The following is a 25084-nucleotide window of genomic DNA, read 5'->3' as shown; positions in this document are numbered from 1 at the left end:
ATTTTTACAAAGTGGTAGCTGATACTAATAAGCATATGAAAAGATGCTCAATTAAAACCAGTGAAATGCATTTCACACCTATTAGAGTAGCAATTAGAAAAAAGTGTTTTGGGGATGTGGTGAAATTGGAATGCTTGTTCGTTGTTGGTGGGAGTGTAAAATGGTGCTGCTGCTGTGGAAAATAGTCTGGCAGTTCCTCAAAAAGTTAAACATAGACTTACCATATGACCTGGCGATTCTACTTCTAGGTATATATCCAAAAGATTTGAAAACAGGAACTCAAACAGGTATTTGTAGACCAGTGTTTATAGTGGCATTATTCACAATAACCCAAAGGTAGAAGCAATGCAAGTATTCATCAACAGATGAATGGAAAAACAAAATGTTGTATGTACATAAAATGTCATATGACATTATGATACATGCTACAACATGGGTAAACCTTGAAATCATTATGTTGAATGAAATAAATCAGACACAAAAGGATAAATATTGTTCCATGGAATATCTAGAATAAGGAAATTCACAGACAAAAGGTTAGAGTTTAACAAGGGCTAGGGGCAAGGGAAATGGGGTGTTATTGCTTAATGGGTACAGAGTTCCTATTTTGGGTCATGAAAAAGTTTTGGTAATGGATGCTGGTGATGGTAGCACAACATTATGAATGTGATTAATACCACTAAAGTGTACACTCAATGGGAAATTTTGTGTTATATATGTCACCACAATACAAAAAAAACCACTAAAATGATAGCTGTTATTATTATATGTAATATTAAACTCTAAACATCTGATTGGCAGACAGTTGTTAACAGGTATAGTCTTTGGCGAGGGTGTGTGCAAGGGGCATGTACAAAATCTGTTTTCCGGAAAACTCCTTTTTTTCTATGAGGACAAATGTATTTTGCTTCTTACTACTCTGAAAATGTTTCTCACATAAAGTGCTTCCACACTGACTTTAAGTCCCTGGAGCTAGGGAGGTGAAGCAGCATGGTTTGCTTCTTAGGGAAGCTCTTTCATTTCTACCATCAAAAGGAAAAACAATACTTAGCCTTAGGTGGATCTAAGTCATAAAAGCCCACATAACCCAAGGAAAGAATCTTTTTGTAAGATCAGGTTAAGTGGATAATAGAAGGGAAAGAGAATACAGAGGTAAAAATATAGCTAACATTTTAATATTTGGTCATTTTTTTCTTCCCAATTTAATATATTTATGATGATTGGTATTTTTGAAAGCTGGAAATTGGCATGTAATATCCCACAATATCACTCTTAGTTTTGGACATTACTTAGAAAAATAGTTATTCAATTTGATGAACTGTTGATAAAGAACAGATTTTATTTTCACATCTCTTAGATGTTCACAGTGGTTGATAGTTGTTCGCTTTGGGAGGCACTCATGGGATAGAACAAGTGATGGAATGTAAACGTGATTTATCTGGACTTTAGGCTGGTGCAAACATGGTGAAACCTTAGGTCACCACTGTCACATGAAGACTTTTTTGAGTACAGCTTGGGTAGGAAAATGCTTTATAAGCTTCACTAGACTGTCAGGACTTCAGGAATAGTTTTTTGAACACCAATTTTCATAAAGTTTAGGTACCTTCTCTATATTTTCCCGAGGGATAAAACTATGGCCAAGAAGCAAATGACAACTTTTGTCAGCAACTTCATGGAATTTCTTTTTGGCAGATATTCATCTTATTTGGGTTTTCTCACTTCTACAGAAGAAAGTATTTTTCTGATTTTTTGTAAATGGAAACACTGAGTTCGAAGCTTCTTTGTGAAGTGTGCTGGATACCATTGCCATACCAAAAGACAAAATTCAGGGAAGGGAAATACACATTTGTTGAGAAGCTGCTACATAAGAAGCTCTGGCCTGTGTTCTTTACTGAAGTTATATCATTTAATATCCCAAACACCTTTTGAGATAGGCTTTTAAGAAAATATATTTAATCAAGTATATACTATGTGCCAGGCATTGTCGTGTTTTACATTGCGTTATCTTATTTAACTCTCAGAACCCTACAGGCACTACTATTATTATTCCCATTTTACAATGAGGAAATTTTGGCTTGGAGAGTAATTTGCGCATGGTCACACAGCTAGGAAGTGGTAAGGCTGAGACTAGAGGTCTTTCTGAACCCCAAACCAGTGGTTCTTAAACTTCTAGGTGCATAAGAAGCACAGGGTACTTGTTAAAAATTCCTGTGCTCCTGTTAGAAATTTGAATTCACTAAGTTGTAATGGTCCCTATAAATCTGCATTTTAACAGAACATCCTAAGTGATACAGACCAAGGAGTTGGTTGGCCATACTTTGAGAAACAGTCAAATTATATTGCCTTCGATGTGTGATAAAAAAGAAAACATGTATAGATTGTTTAGTAACTGCTCAAGATTAAGCTACCAAAGACAGAGCCATAATTTAAATCCAGGGCTATCTGATACCCATGCCCTTTATTAGAAGTATATTATTAATTTACACATTTCCTGATCCCAACAAATTCAGAAAACATGATTTCTAATAAATTGAGCCAACCAGATTTTATGGTCTTATTACTTACCAATGATAACTTATGTATATGCCAGTACTGAAATTTTTGTCGTCCTTAAACTTTTGCAGTGATTTTTTTTTTTTAATTATTTATTTATTTCTCTCTTCTAACCCCCTACCTCCAGTTGTCTGCTCCCTGTGTCCATTTGCTGCGTGTTCTTCTGTGACTGCTTCTATCCTTAGCAGCAGCATTGGGAATCTGTGTTTCTTTTTGTTGTGTCATTTTCGTTGTGTCAGCTCTCCGTGTGTGCTGCACCATTCTTGGGCAGGCTGCACTTCTTTTGCGCTGGGCAGCTCTCCTTACGGGGCAAACTCTTCGCACGTGGGGCTCCCCCACACAGGGGACACCCCTGGGTGGCACAGCACCCCTTGTGCGCATCAACACTGCGCATGGGCCAGCTCCACACGAGTCAAGGAGGCCTCAGGTTTGAGCTGCAGACCTCCCATGTGGTAGGCGGACGCCCTATCCATTGGGCCAAGTCCACTTCCCTACAGTGATTATTTTTAAAAGAACTAAGTTTTCTTTACTACTAGACCATCCACACTTCAGGCATGGATTCACCAACTCCCTAGGATAAGTTTCTGAGGCTGCAGAAGTGGAAGAGGGTGGAATGAGATAGGAAGAAAAGAATTTCTAGATGCATCAGCTGAAGTTCCTTTTCAACCTGCCCTCATTATTTAAATGAAGATAAAGGATAGATGCTAATACTAACAGTAAGCCAGTGAGATGGAAGTCGGTCATGTTTTGCATTATTCCCAATTTTACCACTTGAAACCATAGTTCAGATAGGGCCAGCAATTTTGATTTGTCTATCCCATGCCCACCTGGCTAGTGTGAAGCCAACACTTTGATTTGACTTACATGGATCCCTACAGAGATTGGGAGAATTTTTGTGTTTTTGTCTCTCTCACTTTCTCTTTCCCTCTTCTTTGCAGCTCAGCGACATGTGCTCACATATATGGAGGATGCAGTATGTCAGCTGCTAGAAAACAGGGAGGATATTAGCCAATATGGCATTGCCAGATTCTTCACTGAATAGTAAGTACATGAAACCTCTTACAGGCTTCTATTTAAGATAAATCAGGAACTCAAGCCCATCCTCCTTGAAAATAGAGTTTTTTCTTTCTGTTCTTCAGAGGCTCTTTGGAGATCAGATGGCTCTTCTAATGGCCTGAACATGGGTTGCTGTTAGGAAATTCTTGACTCTCACTGCCTCTTGTAGGTCTTGTAAATAAAATCTGGATTTCTTATGGATTGGAATTTTAAGTTCCTGGGGAAAATGGAATTTCTGGAAGCAGGTCCCTTCTCTCTTCTAAAGGAGGATGAAGTAGAGAAAGGAATCTTATGTGCTCTCATGGTGTGAACTGAATCATATGAGGTGGGCAGGGAATAAAGATTGAAATTGAATTAGCCTTGCTTGCTTTTACAAAACAGACAAGTTCAGGGGTCAAGTTTCAGGCCGTTTTTTTCTGTACTAGCACTCTTGTGGCTCCTTGCCAAGTGAAATATGACTCTTCCTGGTTCTTAAGTTTACTTCCCCTTCCACCTCCCCCTCTCTTTTATAAGTCTTTTCCTATTACACTGGATCCTTGAGGATAGGTATTATTTCTTCATCTCTTTATTCCCAGTGCCTGACATGATGCTTAGCATATAATAGGTCAATGATTATAGACTGTACTACTATGTCTATATTTTAAGTTATTATTATATACTATCTACTCTTAATCTTATTAATAATGACTGTCTCTTGTTTTTCCCCTTCTTTGTGTTTGATTATTTTTTTGGTAAAGCTCTATATTCTGCCATTTGAGAAGCTATATGCCATGTGTATAACACTCCAAAAGTGAACCCCACTGGTCTATGTATCTGGTACTGAACTCTAGAGAGCCAATAGTAACTTTGATAACCATTTCAGAATTCTACTGACTGTGGCTTTTATCTACCAATACAATGTTGAACAAAATCCTTAAGATTTTCCACAGTGCTGATGGCAACCTAGTTGCCAAGTGAGCTGTTTCTTGTCTGTAGGAAACAAAAAAGTACATAATGTATATGAGAGGTCCCTACCTGACACTTCTGTATCTAGGAGATACCAGATTGGCCTGGAGCAAGTCATTTTGAGATATGAACCATTCTCAAAGCTCCAAAACCTTTTCTTTCTTTCTTTCTTTTTATAAACAATTTGACAGATGTGGATATATGACAGAATGAGAGGTAGACAAGGAGACCTCGATAGTGGAAGCTCCTGATTTCACTTTGATTCTCAGTTTGATTTATCTAATGAAAATTCTTCTCTTTCAGGATTCAGTTTATAATTCATTCATAGAAGTGCAGTGAAGAGGAAAGAGACTACTGTGAGAGAGAGAAGAGCTTCTTATTCTTATATTTCCTTTTTTATAACCTTGGGCAAATTTCTGAATTTGTCTAAGCTTCAGTTGCCTCATTTATGAAATGACTTGATGAAGTCTTACATGCTAATAATAATAATAATAATTACTATTATTATATAATAGGGGAATTTTTATTACATTCATACTCTGTTCAGCCACTGTAACAATTCCTTTTTTTTAAATAATTAATTAATTAATTAATTTCTCTCCCCTGCCACCCTGGTTGTCTGTTCTCTGTGTCTATTTGCTGCGTCGTCTTCTTTGTCCGCTTCTGTTGTTGTCAGCGGCACAGGAATCTGTGTTTCTTTTTGTTGCGTCATCTTGTTGTGGCAGCTCTCCATGTGTGCGGCACCGTTCCTGGGCAGGCCGCACTTTCTTTCGCGCTGGGTGGCTCTCCTTACAGGGCGCGCTCCTTGCATGTGGGGCTCCCCTACACTGGGGACACCGCTGCGTGGCATGGCACTCCTTGCGCACATCAGCACTGGCATGGGCCAGCTGCACACGGGTCAAGGAGGCCCGGGGTTTGAACAGCAGACCTCCCATGTGGTAGACAGACACCCTAACCACTGGGCCAAGTCCGCCACCCTGTAACAATTCCTTGAGGCAGGTACTTTTATTATCTCTATTTTATAGTTGAGGAGACAGATGCTCAGAAAGGTTAAAATCGCTTCTTCAAGTTCACAAGTTAATAAGTGAAGAGTCAGGAATCAAGCCTGGTCTTCAGTATAAAGGCCATCTCTAAATCACTGTATTGCCTAATATTGTTAGAGGCCCAGGCAGGTACTATTTTGAAGTCTTTTAACTATAGTTTCTACAGTTCTTTGAATTCTCTCTTATGATGTACGCTCTACAATGCTTATCACATAGCCTTGTATAGTGACCTTGATTCATTGCCATTTAAATGTTTAGTATTGGTCTTTTGTGGGATACAATTGTAGCTTGCTTTAAACAACAAGAAACATGATTTTTTTCTTAAATATGTTAACAGTACACTTCCAACTCTCAGGTTCAAGTTCGTACTTTGAGATTTTCATATACCCATGATGGATTATTTATTCTTAAACAATGATAAAAGTACTCTTTAAGATTGTTTCTGCTGATTATCTTTTCTGGGTCTGCTTGCCATCTCACCTGAGCTGTCATTCCTTGGTTTTTGGTGTTTTCAAACAAATCCATGATTGTTCCAGCAAATCTGGATAAGCTGTAAAACATGAGTAGCTTAGCTGTACTGTATGTGTGTCTGCAAGATTGTGAGCTCTTAAGATCATATTTCCCTGGACATGTTTGAAAGAAGGGTACTAAATCCCAGAGGATTTTTTTATATTGTATGCAACCTCTACCTTTGAATATTGTCCTTCAACCAGTGGAAGGTAAAAGGCTTAATATTTAGAGGTGCTGCTCTAAGAATAGACTGGCAGCACTGGGTCAGGACCTCTGAAGAAGTATGTCCAAGAATATGAGACTAGAGTAGCTGTAACTTAGAAACCACAGCAGCATGTGACCAGATTCTTGTGGTAAAGATAAAATGAGAAATGTCACTTTTTGAGACATTGGAAAAATAATGATGAGAGAAAAACAGGCAGAAATTCTGTTATCAGAATTGGGAATTATTCCTTAAATGCTAAATTGATAGTTAAAACACTGTGACATTTTCTATACTAATATAGAAAATAATCATACTCTGTGGTCATTTTTGTTGGACCCAGGAGAGCTCTTTCTTATGACAAAGTGTCTTGGTTTTTTTAAAATGAGGATTTTAGCTTCTTGGTGAAATTTTCATGATGACTCTTTTGGTTGCAAGAAAAAGAAATATACAGATTACTTTCATTGATGGAAGTTTAAGGATATATGAGAACACAAGACAGCAATTATCCATGAGTTCATTCATTAAGTATTTTCAGGCACCTCTTATGTTCCTGTATGTCCTAGGCAATGGAGTTTAACAGCAACGAACAAGACATTAAGTTGCTTGTCTTCAGGGACCTAGTGTTTTTTGTTTGTTTGTTTGTTTTGTTTTTTTAAAGATTTATTTTATTTATTTATTTCTCCCACCCTTGTTTGCATTTGCTGCATCTGTTTGTTGTCTTCTTTTTTAGGAAGCACCTGGAACCAAACCTGGGACCTCCCATGTGGTAGATGGGAGCCCAATCGCTTGAGCCACATATGCTTCCCAGGGACCTAGTGTTTTAGTGAGGGAGAGAGTCAAAAAACAAACTGGTGATGATGATAATGGTTAATAGTTAATAAATACTATGTGCCAGGCACTGTTCTAAACATATAACATGTATTAACCCATTTAATTCTCACAACACTATGAGGTAGGTATTAGTATTATCTTCATTTATATCTTAGGAAATTCAAGCATATAAAAGTTACATTCCAAAGATTACACAGTTGGTAATGGTAACAAGATAAATAACAAGGAAACAACAAGGTATTGTCTGATAGGATGGCCAGAGAAGGCTCCTCAGAGGAGATGACAGTTGAGGTGCATTAGCCCTGGAAATCATCCCACTCAGATGAACCACCTTTTCTTTGTCCACCTTGATTACCTAGGCTTTGTGTATCCGAAAATGATAATTTGATTGATTTTATTTGCTGCTGCTCAGGATGGAGTAGTCTTGATAGGCAGTGTTCGTAAAAACACTTCATAGGTGGTTGGTCTCCCTCATGCCCTGCTCTTTTATGATAAATAAACTTATAAAATAATTAGTAATAACATTATTTGTGTTAGCTGATATATATATATAAACATGAAGATGGAAACTGTTGCTTGTCAGATTTTAGGAAATGAACTTTAATAATTCTATTCTGATACATATCAATGATCAGAATTCAGTTGGAAAGTTGCATACCTTTTTATCCACTCATAAAAAGTATCAATACCAAATTCCTTTTTTATTATTTTAATTAGAATTAAAATATGAAATGTGAACTTCACTTGAAATGTAACTCTAATGAAAACAATCCATGATTATAAAATATGTACTGTTTTTTCTATTTTTTTAAACAGATACTCTAGGCCCTATGAAAAGATGACCCATTTCCTTTTTAAGTAATCTAGATCAATCAGGGTATAAAGTTGGCAGATTTTTTTCCTAAAACATTATTCACCATCCAGCATGTAAGTAATTTTGTTCTGGTTCTTCTTGTGCCATTTATAATGGAGAAGGAGAGATTTTGTGCAACAAGTAATACAACTGAACCAGGACTTTACTGTGTTCCAGGTTTACAACTTTCAATGATAGATTGAGGAGACTTCTCTGGGTCATTTCTGCTCTGTGGTTTCCCTACTCGTTGTTAAATTGAGCCAAATGTAGTATGGTGAAGTAATGGTGACTAATCCTATTATAGGCTTCTTCAAAAGGGATAATACTGCCTTCCTTCCCCCGACCCCCATCTTTTTTCCATAATTCACTTCTTAGCTGGAGTTGACACATTTTAACAGAAAATTATCCCTTTCTCATTGTCAGCATCTGGATTCTCACAGACTCAGATAATTGCCAGGAATAGATTTTTGCCTTGCGTTAAAGCAAGGCTATCCTCACTTTTATTGGAACAGGCTTCTGTTAAGCCATCATTTGTGAAATGTATAGAGGATTTTGGCTCTTTTCTATATTACCAGAGGTATGCTATAATAAAAGGACTCTGGAGAGCCAAAGTAATGGTTTAGAGTTACCAAATTCTATTTTGAAACATTAAAAAGTCAAATTCATTGAGGGTACAAGAAGATGCCTATATGCTTTAACCCATTTCTCTTTTTCAATCCTTTCATGTTACGGTTACAGGAAACCATCCAGCAGCACTTGACCTGGTAACTGAGGAAGTGATTTCACAGCCCACTGCTCCCCTGACTTATTTAGAAGTCAGAGTCAAAGGTTACAGAAGTAATAATTGGGCCCAGATTCTCCCTGTCAGGAAAGACCTTTCCTTTCCATCCCTTCCCTTCTACAAGTTAAGAGGAATTTACCTGTTATGAAGTTGTTCAATAAGAGGAAATGAAGGAACCTCATCATTGGCTGCAGCATTCTTTTTTTTTTCTTTTTTTTTCTTTTTTTCTTACTGCAGCATTTTTAAGACCTAGGAATATTATTTCTCTTTGCATGGGAGTTGCTTTTGCAGCTAGCTAGTAGGAAATTTTGGTTTAATTCTCCACACTAAAATATCTGTCCATGAAGAAATTACTTGATTTATTTCAATCTATAAATAACATGAAAAATTCCTTTTTCCCCCACTACTTTGAGAATTCCCTGAATATTCCTCTGGCATTCGGGTAGACACACACACATCTGAATGAACAGTAGGGCTATTAATAATGTAAAATAGTTCATCAGAAATTAAGAAGCTTTAGTTCATCAGCAAGAGAACAATTTAAATATTCTACATACTCTAGAAGATCCATGGTGCTGGCTGGCACAGGCCTGGCACAAGAGCAGGAAAGAATGGCACAATCTGGTGCCTTTAACCAGAAATACTTTAATGAACTGGAATAAGGATAGGGGAGAAGTAGAGCGGGAAAGAGGAGGGACATTTAGAATTTTCGGATCCATACAAAGGTTCTTTTTCCCTGAGAAAAGTGAAATGAAAGTTAAATGAAGCTTCCCTTTGCTGTTCTCATTTGCTAAGACGTTTGTCTGTCTCTTAGCTTCCAGTCCCATGGCAGGTGCAGGTTTCCAGTCAATGACTTCTCCACAAAACACATTGTTTCTCAGGATCACTCAAGATGGGTTATGTCCAACCTATTTCCTGTCTGAGACCATAACTGATTCCTTTCTTCAACTATCAGATGCAGTTCTGAGCAGCAAAGCAGAAAATGTTTTATTAGAAAAAGACACAAGTATCTAATTTATTTTAGGTCATGTTGGCTTCAGGGTTGCTGAGTTCTGGGGCTGTAAGAGTGGTAATACTATGCTGAAAGAAATTTAGGAAAAGCAATGTTTCTCTGGCAGCCATAGAAGCAGCCTAGAGTTCATCCTTTGTTGTTAAGTAACTTCACCAGTACATGTCTTTGTTTAATGTCCTTGTGTGATAGTTTTCCAGGTCTACATCATTGCTAGGGTTGATAATGCCTATCTCATTGGGTTGTTGTGCAAATCAAATGAAATGATATTTCCAAAATGGCTATATATAATTTCATCTTTATTATTTCTCATTCCTCTTGAGCTCCACTTTTCTGGGATTTTCATTTCTCCCCTACTTTGTGGATCTTTTGGAAAGTGAAAGTCTTCTTTTTCTTTCTCTTTAAATGGCATCAGAGTTGAAGATCTTGAGGATTTTATTTGGTCTCTCTTGTTTCCTGTGTACACTTCTTGCTTACTCTGCTTTATGTGTACTATTTTGGAGGCTAAAAATATTAAATGATTTCCTCACAACTGTTAGCCACTGAGTGTTAGCCACTTCACTCATCCTTAGGTCATTCAGAGAAGAACCTAAGAAAAATTTTCTTTCGTTTTTTTTCCCACCTCTAATCCATTTCCCCATATCCATTCTATAACCTTGGTCCCCTGGCTGCCAAGATTAAAAAACTCAAGGTATAATGGGAGACCTCAGTCAATCAAGTCTTAACTAACTTGTATTGTTCCTTCTCTTAGTTCCAGTGGTACAGTGATGTGCTCAGGGTAATGAAAAGCAGACATTCCTTACTGAGGTCATTGCTCCTTGCACTGGCAGCCTGCTCCAGGAAGCTGTTTAACTGTGCTTGCTAAGCCAAGCTCCAGCCTCTGAAGAGTTGGAATGTATTGAGAAACCACAGAGCCCAAAGAGAGAGTGTTACACAGACAGTTCCAGGCAGGGAAAGGATATTTACACCACACAGGCTGCAGTTTACATGCTATGGGGATAATTGTCCATCTGTATATTCTCATACTTCACCTTTTATGCAATATATATGCCATCTTTGGAGGGTTCAACCATTATCCAGGAAAAGATAATACAGAAAATTTGATGGAAGATCCATCTTTTTTTTTTTTTTTTAAAGATTTATTTTTATTTATTTAATTCCCCTCCCCTCCCCCGGTTGTCTGTTTTCTGTGTCTTTTTGCTGCGTCTTGTTTCTCTGTCCGCTTCTGTTGTCGTCAGCGGCAAGGGAAGTGTGGGCGGCTCCATTCCTCGGCAGGCTGCTCCCTCCTTCGCGCTGGGCGGCTCTCCTTATGGGTGCACTCCTTGCGCGTGGGGCTCCCCTACGCGGGGGACACCCCTGTGTGGCACTGCACTCCTTGCGCGCATCAGCACTGCGCATGGGCCAGCTCCACACGGGTCAAGGAGGCCCGGGACTTGAACTGCGGACTTCCCATCTGGTAGACGGACGCCCTAACCACTGGGCCAAAGTCCGTTTCCCAAAGATCCATCTTTTTAAGGTGATAGTTTTCTGAGTCAAATTTGATGTTCAGGATCTTAAACAATACATTCCTAATCAAAAATACTCAGATCCTTGTAAGGTTTTTCCAACTAAGTGGTTTTCTTCATTCTTTTACCAAAATATCAAATATTGTTCAGGAGTTCCACATGTACTTTATATAAGGTATATAAGCTAGGCTCACTTGCCTGTGAGGAGATATAATCTGGTTGAGGAGAAAATGTTTATTGATTAGCAAACAATTAGAGAAAAATACAAGACTTTATATAATGGAATTAAATTGTATGGCTCAGTACTCTAAGAATTGAGATTAAGATGAAATAAGGGGGAAGCGGACTTGGCTCAACAGAGAGAGCATCTGCCTTCCACATAGGAGGTCTATGGTTCATACCCAGGACCTCCTTGACCCCTGTGGAACTGGCCTATGCGCAGTATGTTGATGCGCGCAAGGAGTGCCCTACCACACAGGGGTGTCCCCTGCATAGGGGAGCCCCACGTGCAAGGAGTGCGCCCCATAAGGAGAGCCATCCAGCGTGAAAAAAAGTCCAACCTGCCCAGGAGGGGTGCCGCACACATGGAGAACTGATGCAGCAAGATAATGCAACAACAACAAAAGAGACACAGATTCCTAGGCCGCTGACAAGAATAGAAGCGGACACACAAGAACACACAGCAAATGGACAGACAGAAGACACCTGGGGGGGGAAGGGGAGAGAAATAAATAAATAAATCTTTTTAAAAAAGATGAAATAAGGTATAATAATGTGATTTAAAGGGGAAATTTGGGAAGTGGATGTGACTCAACTGATAGAGCCTACCATATAGAGGGTCCAGGGTTCGATACCCAGGGCCTCCTGACCCGTGTGGTGAGCAGGCCCACGCGCGGTGCTGCTGCGTGCAAGAAGTGCCAGTGTCATGCAGGGGTGTCCCCACATAGGGGAGCCCCACCTGTGAGGAGTGCGCCCCACAAGGAGAGCCGCCCCGTGCGATAAAAGCGCAACCCACCCAAGAGTGGTGCCACACGCATGGAGAATTGACACAGCAAGATACAACAAAAAAGAGATGGTGGTTTCCCAGTGCCACCTGACAATACAAGCAGATGCAGAAGAACTTGCAGTGAATGGACACAGAAGCAGACAACGGGGAGGAGGGGAAGGTGAGAGAAATAAAGTAAATCTTTAAAAATAAATGAGGGGAAATTTTACACTATATGTTTTACTAGAATAAAAAAAGATATAACAGTCCATTTCAAATGACATACTGTAATTATAGTACAAGTATAAAAATATTCTTTCATAAATTATAACAAATGTACCACACTGATGCAAACTGTTAATAATAGGGTAGTATATGGGTATAGATAATAGTACAATTATAATATTATTCATCATTTTTAACAAAGGATTCACACTAATGCAAGGTGTTAATAATGGGGTGGGGGGTATAAATGGGAACAGTGTATTTTTTATGTAACTTTTCTGTAACCCTATAACTTAATTAATTAAAATTTTTAAGTATCTTTGAAAGCACCTATCCCACTATGTAGAATTATGTCCATTTTTAAAGGAAGAAGTTAAAAAAATAAAGGATTTCTTCTAAAAATATGTAAGTCATCATAGAGAAATTTGTTTTGACTGGGAAAGGTGAGTAGAATTTGAGTAAGTAAAAAAACAATGTGACATGCAAGCACTAGTGGTTAAGAACACAGACTTTGGAGTTAGATAGTTCTATGCCTGAGGTCCCTACCACTTACTAGTTTGTGATCTTGTGCAGATTGCTTAGCCTCATCTATAAAATAAGGAAAAATCCATGTTGCACGAGTGTTAGAAGGATGAAATGAAATAATGGATGTAAAATGCTTGTTATTCTTCCTAAAATACAATGTCGAATAAAATGGTAGCTTCTGTTACCGTTATTCATTCATTCATTCATGCATGAATGTATTATTAGTCTGTGTTCTAGGCACTAAGAGTACAGTGATAAGCAAAACAGACAAAAATAACTCAACCCTCAGGGAACTTCCATTCTGAAATTGTCTTTATTTCACCTCGCTTTTTGTAATAATTTTGGATTTATGAAAATGTTGCAACAGTAATAAAGAGGTCCCATATCCCCTTCATATAACTTCCATTAATATTAATATTTCCTGTATCCATAGTATAATTACCAAAATCAGGAAATTAACAGTAATTCAGAATAGCATACAGATCTATTGACCTTACTAGAATTTTCAGCTTCTAGGTTTTCCTTTTTTTTCCAAATTTTTTAAATTAGAGAAGTTGTAGGTTTACGAAAAATCATGTAGAAAATTTACTGTTCCCATATAGCACCACCACCCATTATTAACACTTTGCATTAGTGTGGTACCTTTGTTTCAAATGATGAAAGAATATTATAATTGTACTATTAACTATATTCCACAGTTTACATTAGGGTGTGTTTTTTCTCACATGTCACCCTATAATCAACATCTTGCATTAATGTGGTGCATTTGTTATTATTCATTAAAGAACTTTTTATAATGTACTTTTAACTATAGTCCATCATTTACAATAGGGTTCACTGTGTTATACAGACCTATAATTTCTCTTTCAATTTTTATTCTGGTAAAATATATGCAACCTAAAATTTCATCTTTTAACCACATTCAAATATATAATTCCTTGCTGTTAGTTACACTCACCACTTCCATTTCTAAAACTTTACAGTCAACCCAAATAGAAATTCTGTACAATTCAAACATTAGTTCCCCATTCCCTACCCTCAACCCAGCCCCTTGTAATCTATATTCTAGATTCTAACTCTGTGGGTTTACTTATTCTAGCTATTTCATATCAGTGAGATCATACAGCATTTGTCCTTTTATATCTGGCTTACTTCACTCAACATGTCTTCAGGGTTCATCCATGTTGTCACAGGCATTAGAACTTCATTTTTTGTTTTGTTTTGTTTTAATGCTGAATAATATTTTGTTGTGTGTATATACCACATTTTCTTTTCTTTGATTTTTCTTACCAATATTTTGTAGCTTTTTGTGTGTACAAGTCCTTTTACATCCTTGGTTAAATTTATTCATAGATATTTAATTTTTTAAGTTCTATTGTAAATGGAATTTTTTTCTTTATTTCCTCCTCATATTGCTCATTATTAGTGTATAGAAACACTACTGATTTTTGGATGCTGATCTTGGACCCTGCCACTTTGCTGAATTCGTTTATTAGCTCTAGTAGCTTGTTGGAGATATTTTGAGACTTTCTGTATATAGGATCATGTCATCTGCACATAGTGAAAGTTTTACTTCCTACTTTCCAATCTGGATGTCTTTTATTTCCTTTTCTTGCCTAACTGCTCTGGGTAGATCTTCCGGCACAATATTGAGTAACATTGGTGACAATGACATCCTTGTCTTGTCCCACATCTTATAAGGAAAGCTTTCAGTCTTTCACTATTGAGTATGATTTTAGCTATGGTTTTTTCATATATACTAGAATGCAATATAGAAGAAGTGCGTTGACTTTTACAATGGGGATTTCGTTTACTTATAAGCTTACAGTTATGAGGCCATGAGAATATCCAAATCAAGGCTTCATGGGATGATGCTTTTCTCCCTAAAGACTGACTCCTGGCAATCCTGCACTCTTCTCTTACATGGCAAGGCACATGGTGGCATCTGTTAATTTCTACCTTCTCTTCTGGGTTTCATTGCTTTCAATTTATGGCTTCCTCTGACTTTCTCAGCTTCTGTGGGTTTCTCACTGTCTTTCTCTCTCTATGTATATATTTATCCCATTTAAAAGGACTCCAGTAGCAGGATTAAGACTCACCCTGGGTCACACCCTATTGAAGTAAAACCTAATCAAAAGGTCCCACCTGCAATCGTTTTATACTCACAAAAATGGATTAGCTTTAAGGACATAATTTTCTGGGGTCCATAAAAGTGTCAAACTGTCACAATTCCCTTTATCATATTGAGAAAGTTTCCTTCTATTCCTATTTTTCTAAGTGTTTTTATCAAGAAAGAATGCTGGATTTTGTCAATTGCCTTTTCTGCATCAATTGAAATGATCATGTGGTTTTTGTACCTCCTTCATTTTGTTAATGTGGTGTATTATATTAGTTGATTTTCTTCTGTTGAACCACCCTGCATACCTGGGATAAAACCCACTTGATCATGTTATATACTTCTTTTTTAATATGTTGTTGGACTTGATTTGCTAATATTTTGTTGAGGAATTTTGCATCTGTATTCATAAGAGAAATTAGTCTGTCATTTTCTTTTCTTGTAGTATCTTGTAGTATTCTATGGCTTTGGTATTAGGGTGATGTTGACCTCATAGAATGAGTTAGGTAGTGATCACTCCTGTTCGAAGTTTTAGAAGAGTTTGAGCTGGATTGGTATTAATTTTTCTTGGAATGTGTGGTGGAATTCATCTGTGAAGCCATCCAATCCTGGGCTTTTCTGTTTTGGGAAGTTTTTGATGACAGATTCAATCTCTTTACTTGGAATTGGTCTGTTGAGCTCTTCTATTTCTTCTAGGGTCAGTGTAGGTTGTTCATGTATTTCTAGGAATTTATCCATTTCATCTAGTTTGTCTAATTTGTTGACTCACAGTTCTTCATAGTATCCTGTTATGATTCTTTTTATTTCTGTGGGGTCAATAGTAATGTCCCTCCTCTCATTTCTGATTTATTTGCATCTTCTCTCTTTTTTCTCTGTCTAGCTAACAGTTTGTCAATTTTATTGATCTTTTTAAAGACCCAACTTTTGATTTTGTTAATGCTCTCTTGTTTGTTTGTTTTTGTTCTTTATTTAATTTATTTATACTCTAATGTGCCTTATTTCTTCTGTTTGCTTTGGGTTTAGTTTGCTCTTCTTTTTCTACTTCCTCCAGGTGTGTGGATGATATATCTTTAATTTTAGCTCTTCTTTTTTAATGTAAGCATTTAGGGCCATACATTTCCTTCTCAGCACTGCCTTCATTGCATCCTGTAAGTTTTGATATGTTTTGTTCTTATTTTCATTTCAAGATATTTCCTGATTTCTCTTGTAATTTCTTCTTTGACTCATTGGTTGTTTGAGTGTGTTATTTAACTTCTATATATTTGTGGCTTTTCTACTTCTCTGCCTATTTGAGTTCCAGCTTCATTCCATTATGGTCAGAGAAGATGCTTTGTATAATTTCAATCTGTTAAAATTTATTGACACTTGATTTGTTACCCAATATGTGGTCTATCCTGGAGAATGATCCATGTGTACTTGAGAAGAATGTATATCCTGCTGTTTTGGGGAGTAATATTCTAGTGTTCTAGTTCATTTATCATGTTATTGAAGTTCTCTGTTTCCTTATTGATCTTTTGTCTAGATGTTCTATCTGTTGATGAGATTGGTGTATTGAAGTCTCCAGTTATTATTGTAGAGGTATCTATTCCTCCTTTCACTTTTGCCAGTAGTTGCCTTATTTATTTTGGGTCGGCCTGGTTAGATACATAAATATTTATGATTGTTATTTCCTCTTTATGAATTGATCCTTTTATTAATGTATAGTATCCTTCTTTGTCTCTTAAAACAAATTTTGACATAGTCTATTTTGTCCAATATTCATATAGCTACTCCAGCTCTCCTTTGGTTATTATTTGCATGGTATACCTTTTTTCCATCCTTTCACTATGAGCCTATTTTTTCTTTGGGTCTAAGGGAAGTGTCTTTTAAACAATGTAGAATTGGATCATTTTTTTTTTAAATCCTTTCTGCCAATCTGTGTCTTTTGATTGGGGAGTTTAAACCATTAATATTCATTTTATTCCTGTAAAGGCACTACTTTAGCCATTTTGTTTTTTCTTACTCATTTCTGTTTCTATGTATTTTTAAAATATTTTCTTAATGGTTACCCAGGGTTTGTATTAACACAATCAACATCTATAAAATTTACTTATTTGAAAACATACTACCTTAGCTTCAATAGCATACATGTTCTCTGTTCCCATATCTTTCTATTTCCCCTCTTTATGTTGTTTTTGTCACATATTACTTCTTTATATTTTCATTTCTGTTATAAGGAAATAAGATAATTTTTTTATCCAATTGCATTTTAACTGTTTGACATTATGATTAATATGTACCTTGGAGTAGGTCTATTATGATTTATTCTGTTTGGAGTATGTTGCATGCTGCACTTCTTGGACATGTATAATTATGTCTTTCATAAGAGTTGGGCAATTTTTAGCCATTATTTCCTCAAATATTCTTTTTTCCCATTTGCCCTTCTCTTCTCCATCTGGGACACCCATGATGCATATGTTTTGTACACTCATGCTCTCTCTCAAGTCCCTGAAAACATTGTTCAATTTTTCGTATTTTTTTCTCTCTCTGTTCTTCTGACTGTTTGATTTCAATTGTCTTGTCTTCTAGTTCTCTAATTTTTTTTCTGCCTGTTCAAATCCGCTGATGTATGCTACTAGTGTATATCTATATATTTTGCTAGTATATTTTTCATCTCCATTATTGTGCCTTTCACCCCATCATTCCTATTATGCTTATTTTTAAACTTTCACATTCTTCTTTATGCTCACAGATTATGTTCTTAATATCCTTTAGCTCTATATCCACCATTAGGTTATTTCTATCCATATTTTCCTTCATCTCCTTGATTGAATTAGAAGATTTTTTTCTATTAATAACTTCTTGGGCTAGTTGTTCCAAAGCCTGTGTTTTCTCTGAAGTTCTAATTTGTTCCCTTATGTAAGCCCTATCTTCCTTTTTCTTAGTATAGTTTGTAGTTTTTTGCTGATTTTTGTTGATCTGATTATTTTGATATGTTAACTCTTGAAGGCCAGTTTTTATCTCTTATATAGGGTTTTATTATTGATTGGCTTTGTGTTAAGACTTTTATGCTTGGTCCAATTTATTCTGAACTTTTATTTTTTTCTAGCCTATTTCTCTTCATTACTTCTCTTTTCATTTATGCCTGATTTGTTGTTAAACTCATCTACTGACTTTTTTTTAAATTTAAGATTTATCTTTATTTCTCTCCCCTTTCCCTCACCCCCACCCCCCATTTGTCTGCTCTCTGTGTCCATTCGCTGTGTGTTTTTCTGTGTTCGCTTCTATTCTTGTCAGTGACACCGGGAATCTGTGTCTCTTTTTTGTTGCGTCATCTTGTTGCGTCAGCTCTCCATGTGTGCAGTGCTACTCCTGGGCTCTCCTTATGGGGTACACTCCTTGCATGTGGGGCTCCCCTACATAGGGGACACCCCGTGTGGCACGGCACTCCTTGCACACATCACTGCTCATGGGCCAGCTCGCCGCATGGGTCAGGAGGCCCTGGGTTTGAACTCTGGACCTCCCATGTGGTAGGCGGACGCTCTGTCCATTGAGCCAGACTTCTTAAATCAATTCATTTTATTTTTCAGTTCAAGAATTTCTATTCAATTCTTTTTTATGGTTTCTTTCCTAAATCCTGTCTTTCATTTGCTCAAACACATTAAAAACATGGTTATTTAAAAGTCCATAATTTATTATCTGGATTCCCTATGAGTCTGTTTCTATTATGTGTCTTATCTCTTGTTTTTCCTTTTTGGTTTTTTTTACTCTATCATTTTATCTTATAGTAGACTTGTTTTTCTTTAAATGTTCTATGTTACGTATGATAAATTGTAAAGATAATGTAAAACCTATAATGATACTATCTTTCTTCAGAGAGGATTTACATTTTACATTTGCTTTTGACAGATGGCCTGGGAAATCCTGATTCACCTCAATACAATCAGGAGTTGAAATGATTTGAAGCTAAGCTTAAGTATCAGAGAAGTCTGATCTGTTTCCGGGTAGAACTCTTTAGAGTACCAACCAGAGCCTTGGGGTGTTTACCAGAGCTCCCTTTCCTATCCTGGGTGGGTTGTGAACTCTACTTATTTACACCCAAGCCTCAACAGTCATATGAAAGCTCAGGAACTTAACATTAACTCAAAACTATTAACTGCTCAGTTTATCACCTGCCTCACATACAACTGGCAGATGCCCCTTCAGGGATTCCTAACCTTTTTTGTGCCATGGACTCTTTTAGTAGCCTGGTGAAGTCTATATACCCTCTTTTAAATGCATAAAATAAAATACATAGAATTTTAAATAGGAAATAACATAAAATGTGAGGTGAAGTTAGAACCCAAAGGTATATGCTAGAAAACCTGAGCAGAGAGGAATGAAGAGTGAATTTGTCTCTGAGATTCCTTGGAAACCAATATTCTAATTTTATGGTCTATTGAATTATACTCTCTTAGAAGTGTTACTGCTTTAAAATGAATCAATAATCTGTAGATAGTACTGAATGCTTGTCAAAAAAAGATAACAGGGAGCAGATGTGGCTGAAGCAGTTGAGCATCCACCTCCCACATAGGAGGTCTTGGGTTTGGTTTCTGGTGCCTCCTAAAGAAAACAGGCAAACAACAAGCAAAATAACAGGCAGACAATAGCAAAAACAATGAGCAAAAACAAAAAACAAGCAAACAATGAGCAAACAGATGAGGGAGCCAATTCAAGGGAGTCTATGTAGCTCAGTGGTTGAGTGCTGGCCTCCTGCATACAAGGTTCCTGGTCCAAATCCCGGTACCTCAAAAAAGAAGAAAAATACATTAAAACCAAATAATCTTTTCAGTCAGAGCCCAGAGGTTCTTGAGCCTTGTTCTTCAATAGCTAATTAGGAAAGTTACAATCATTTAAATCTATATGTGATGTTTTTCTACCTTCTTGCTTTTAAAAAATATGAGTATAGTCCATTATACATTTTGTCAAAACCTATAAAATTGTGCAGTGCAAAAGTGTAAAACATAATGTAAACTATAGACCATGGTTAGTACAGTGCTTCAATACGTGTTCATCAATTGTAACAAATGTACCACACTAATGAAAGATGTTAATGAGGAAAAGTGTGAGAAGGGGTGGGGTGTATGGGAATCCCCTATATTTTTGTTGTAACATTTATGTAATCTAAAGTGCCTTTAAAAATAAAGAAAAAAAGTATTTAAAAAATACATAGGATTTTAGACGAAACAGTTGTGTTGAAGTACAGTTGCCAAATATTTCTTTAAGGTGGTATAGTAAAACCTGTGCTTCTTTATTAACATATTAAATAACAAGAATGACTAGTGAGCCTAATGATACCTTAACTTTGAAGAAGTAATGAGTGCAAGTTCTATTGTAAGATACCTGGAACAACTGTAACATAATTTGTAAATAACTAGGATCTCTATTGTTGACAAAGTACTCCTAATTCCACCATGTCTCCACTCATAATTAAGGAAATGCTAAATTTCAATTATGGATTAGTAAAAATAAAGATGTAATTTTTTCCCATCCATATATGTGGATCCCTTAAGTTCAATCCATGTACCATTTTGTTTAAAACCTCTGCCCATGGGTAAAAGTAGCACAAAATGCTCACCTCCCTGTGTTATATTTTTCTCTCATAACAGCCTTGTAATTCCTAATTTGCCTTGGTAGCTCTCTGATGACTTCAAACAGCTGCTTTTAATATTTTATCCAGCTTTTCTAGTTATACTCAGCCAGGAAGGTTAGTCTGAATTACCTAGTTTAACATTTCTGGAAGAGGACCTCTTTTGGAACTTGTATTCTAGTGGAATTATAATTATATTAGCAGATGTAGAAAATAGCATACACTGCAAGGGGTCATAAAGGAGTCTAACTTGACTCATGGAGGACTGGTACGTGTTGAAGAGCAACAGACAGGAAATATATAATTAGGTTAGTGCCAGTTTGTGGAGAGCTTAATTATGTTGAGATAAGAAAAGTAAATTAAAAGATGGTGCCTTATAAATGCTGAAAAGTAATAAACTCACAGCTTGGTCATCTCCTTTTAATTTTTAAAATTCAAGAGCTATTTATTAAGCACTGCTCTGTACCAACACTGTGCCAGACATGGTTCTTAAGGAATTCACGGTTGTGTAAAAATGATACATACACAAATATAATTAAAATGGAGCATTAGAACTGTTGGACTACTGAATAAACTTTTATTGGAGAAGTGATGAATTATTTGTACAAAGTTAGGAAAGGATTCACAGAAGAGTGACATTTAATTTAGGCCTTGAAGAATGTGTAGGTTGAGTATCACAAAGAAAGGAGAATGGTACTCCAGAAAGAGAGGACTGCATGGGAAAGGAGTGGATGTGAGAAAACAGATCCTAGGTTTCATGTGATAGGGAGGAAAGTAGGGGAAATGGGGATTGTGGTAGGTAAGCAGTGGAATTCCCCCAAAAGAGCAAGGTAAGTTTTTCTCTAAAGAATTTCATTTTATGTAAATTCTGTAGCAATGAAGTTTCTTGGTTAAAGTAATAGAAACTGATTCCAGGCATCCTAAGCAAAAAGACTTTAATGGAAGGATATGTGAGTTGTAGTAACTGTTCGTGGACTGGATTGTACTTATGAGACTTTTGCCTAGTTTCCTGATGCTCAACCTCCCAAACTCCCTTGATTCCTGCCTGATTTGGTCCTCCAGTCACTGTGGATTTTATGAGCTGCTAATACCCTTCTGGTAAAATCCCTTTTTGCTTAAGATACCCTGACTTAGTTTCTGTTGCTTGCAACCAAGATCCCTGACTGTTACTGTTATTAATTTTTTTAGGTACATTCATAGATCCTTTAGGAGTGTATTAATTATAGTATGAACTGAATTCTCATAAACTTTATGTGGATAGTGACTTTTGTAGGAGAAAAGGGTGATGATTTGACTATTATTTTTACTTATAAGTAATTTTTAGATTTTGTTTGCTGCTTAACACCCTGGGAATTTTTTTCCTTCTTTCAAGTTTCAGTGTGATTCCTAGGAAAATCTTATAAATTGTCAACAGAGAAGATGTATTATTAAGTACCAGAAGGTTTCTTAAAAGGGCATCTGTGGGAGGCAGATGTGGCTCGAGTGATTGGGCTCCCATCTACCATGTGGAAGGTCCTTCCTGATGAAGGTGAGCTGGCCTGTACGGTGAGCTTGCCTGCATGGTGAGCTGGCCTAAGCAGAGAGCTCATGCAATAAAAAAGGAACACAGAGAAAAAGACAATGAGAGACACAACAAACCAGGGAGCTGAGGTGGCTCAAGCAATTGAATGCCTCTCTACCACCTCGAAAGATGCCAGGATAGGTCCCTGGTGTCTCCTAAAGAGAAGACGAGAAAAGAAGACAAGTAGACACAGAAGAATGCACAGCGAATGGACACAGCAAACAGATAGTGAACGCAAGCAGAAAGGGCAGGGGCAATAAATAAAATAAATCTTTAAAAAAAGGGCAGAAAGTGGATTTGCCTTAACTGATAGAGTGTCCACCTACCGTATGGGTGGTTCAGGGTTCAAACCCAGGGCCTGCTGGCCCATGTGGCGAGCTGGCCCCCACGTGGCACTGATGCGCGCAAGGAATGCCATGCTACACGGGTGTCCCTGGCGTAGGAGAGCCCCATGAGCAAGGAATGCACCCTGTAAGGAGAGCTGCCCCATGCAAAAAAAGCGCAGCCTGCCCAGGAGTGGTGCTGCGTACATGTAGAGCTGACGCAGCAGGATGATGCAACAAAAAGAGAAACAGATTCCTGGTGCTACTGACAAGAATGCAAGCAGACACAGAGGACATGCAGTGAATGGACACAGAGAGCAGACAGTGGGGGGTGGGGAATAAAAAATTTTTAAAAAGGCATCTATAATCACTTTTCTTGGGTGGGGCTCTATCTGTTCAATAGTTGCTTGAGTACTAGTAAAATTGCCCTAATCCTTCTTAAGATATTGAAGTTTTGAGACAAGTAAAGGAATAGTGAACCTTGGGACTAATCTTTGAATGGTGAAAAAATGGAGTCAAGTGCAATGGATGTGTCACGATGATGGGAGAGAGTGTTGCTGTGGGGGGAGTGGGGGGTGGGGGCGGGGGGGTTGAATGGGACCTCATTTTTTTTAATGTAATTTTTAAAAAATAAATAAATAATTAAAAAATTAAAATTAAATAAATAAGCTTTAAAAAAAAACCAAAAAACCTATTTTAGGGAAGCGGACTTGGCCCAGTGGTTAGGGTGTCCATCTACCACATGGGAGGTCCGTGGTTCAAACCCCGGACCTCCTTGACCCGTATGGAGCTGGCCCATGCACAGTGCTGATGTGCGCAAGGAGTGCCATGCCATGCAGGGGTGTCCCCTGAGTAGGGGAGCCCCACGTGCAAGGAGTGCGCCCCATAAGGAGAGCTGCCCAGTGCGAAAGAAAGTGCAGCCTTCCTAAGAATGGCGCCACCCACACAGAGAGCTGACACAACAAGACAATGCAGCAAAAAAGAAACACAGAGTCCTGTGCTGCTGACAACAATAGAAGCGGACAAATAAGAGACGCAGCAAATAGGCACAGAGAACAGACAACTGGGGCGGTGGGGAAGGGGAGAGAAATAAATCTTTTTAAAAAAAAACTATTTTAGGAGCCTTTAACTTTCACCAGCCATGATTTTGCAAAAGTAGACATTTTTTTTTTAAGTTTAATTTCCATTTTATTGTTTTTTTTCCCCCCAGAAAGTAGTATTTCTTCAGTCATTTAAGGACTCAGCTCCTTACGTGGGCTTCGGCGGAGGTCGTAGAGCAACACCCGCATATCTAATTTGGGTTGGGGGTGTTCAGTCCTTCCAGGCTTCACAAGACCAGTTTCTGACCACTCTGCTGTGAATGGCACAACTCACGCAGTAATGTAGTTTTACATACAGCTTAGGAAGGACATAAGCGTTAAAGACACTTGCTTCAGAAATGTCCCTGACGGCTGCGGCCTCTACTATATTTTGAATGACAAACTTCTTAATGGCCTTATTCTTGGGCACGCAGCAGGCACAGTTTGTGCAGTGAATAGGCTGCATGTGGCTGTGACCGTTTTTGGCATGACTGTTGTTCCTTCTTTTCTTTGTCGCCTCAGAAGCGAACATGGAAAAGAGCAGAAATACACATTTGTGTTATCACCCTCAAAAACATAACACTGAGAGTGGATGTTCCTTAAGTAGTTGAGGGCTTGCCTCCCACATGAGAGGCCCCAGGTTCAGTTCCTGGTGCCTCCCAAAGGAAAAACAGACAATGAGCAAAAAAACAATGAGCAGGGAAGCCTATTTGGCTCAATGGATAAATCATCCATCTACCTCATAGGAAGTACAGGGTTCAAACCCAGGGCCTCCTGACCTGTGTGGTGAGCTGGCCCATGTGCAGTGCTAATGCACACAAGGAGTGCAGTGCCACGCAGAGGTGTCCCCTACATAGGGGAGCCCCACGTGCAAAGAGTGCACCCCATAAGGAGAGCCGCCCCACGTGAAAAAAGTGCAGCCTGCCCAGGAGAGGCAGCGCATACACAGAGAGCTGACGCAGCAAGATGGCGCAGCAAAAAGAGACACAGATTCCTGCTGCCACTGACAAGAATACAAATGGACACAGAAGAACACACAGCAAATGGACACAGAAAGCAGACAATGGGGGGGGGCGTGGTAAGTAAGGGGAGAGAAATAAATAAAAAATAAGTCTTTAAAAACAAATAAGGGAAGCAGACTTGGCCCAATGGATAGGGCATCCGCCTACCACATGGGAGGTCTGCAGTTCAAACCCAGGCCTCCTTGACCTGTGTGGAGCTGGCCCATGTGCAGTGCTGATGCATGCAAGGAGTGCTGTGCCACACAGGAGAGCCCCACACGCAAGGAGTGTGCCCCGTAAGGAGAGCCGCCCAATGTGAAAGAAAGTTCATCCTGCCCAAGAATGGTGCCGTATAAAGGGAGAGCTGACA

At 38.0% G+C, this 25084-nt stretch overlaps 1 protein-coding gene across 2 annotated transcripts in view; it reads left to right on the top strand.

The window, feature by feature from the left end:
* CSTPP1 (centriolar satellite-associated tubulin polyglutamylase complex regulator 1) overlaps positions 1-25084 on the top strand; it is a 241914-nt gene that overhangs the window by 45460 nt on the left and 171370 nt on the right. The window contains exon 2 of one of the 2 annotated variants that reach the window (XM_004457927.5): positions 3492-3594. The exons of the other annotated variant lie outside the window; for it this stretch is intronic. Within the exon in view, the coding sequence (XP_004457984.1) occupies positions 3492-3594 (103 nt within the window). The remainder of the gene's footprint in view (positions 1-3491; positions 3595-25084) is intronic. 2 annotated transcript variants of the gene reach the window in all.

This window comes from Dasypus novemcinctus, chromosome 10, assembly GCF_030445035.2.
Source record: "Dasypus novemcinctus isolate mDasNov1 chromosome 10, mDasNov1.1.hap2, whole genome shotgun sequence".
Classification (NCBI taxonomy): Eukaryota; Metazoa; Chordata; class Mammalia; order Cingulata; family Dasypodidae; genus Dasypus; species Dasypus novemcinctus.
The sequence above is the reverse complement of the archived record's forward strand: the minus strand, read 5'-3'. Positions and strand labels throughout refer to the sequence as shown.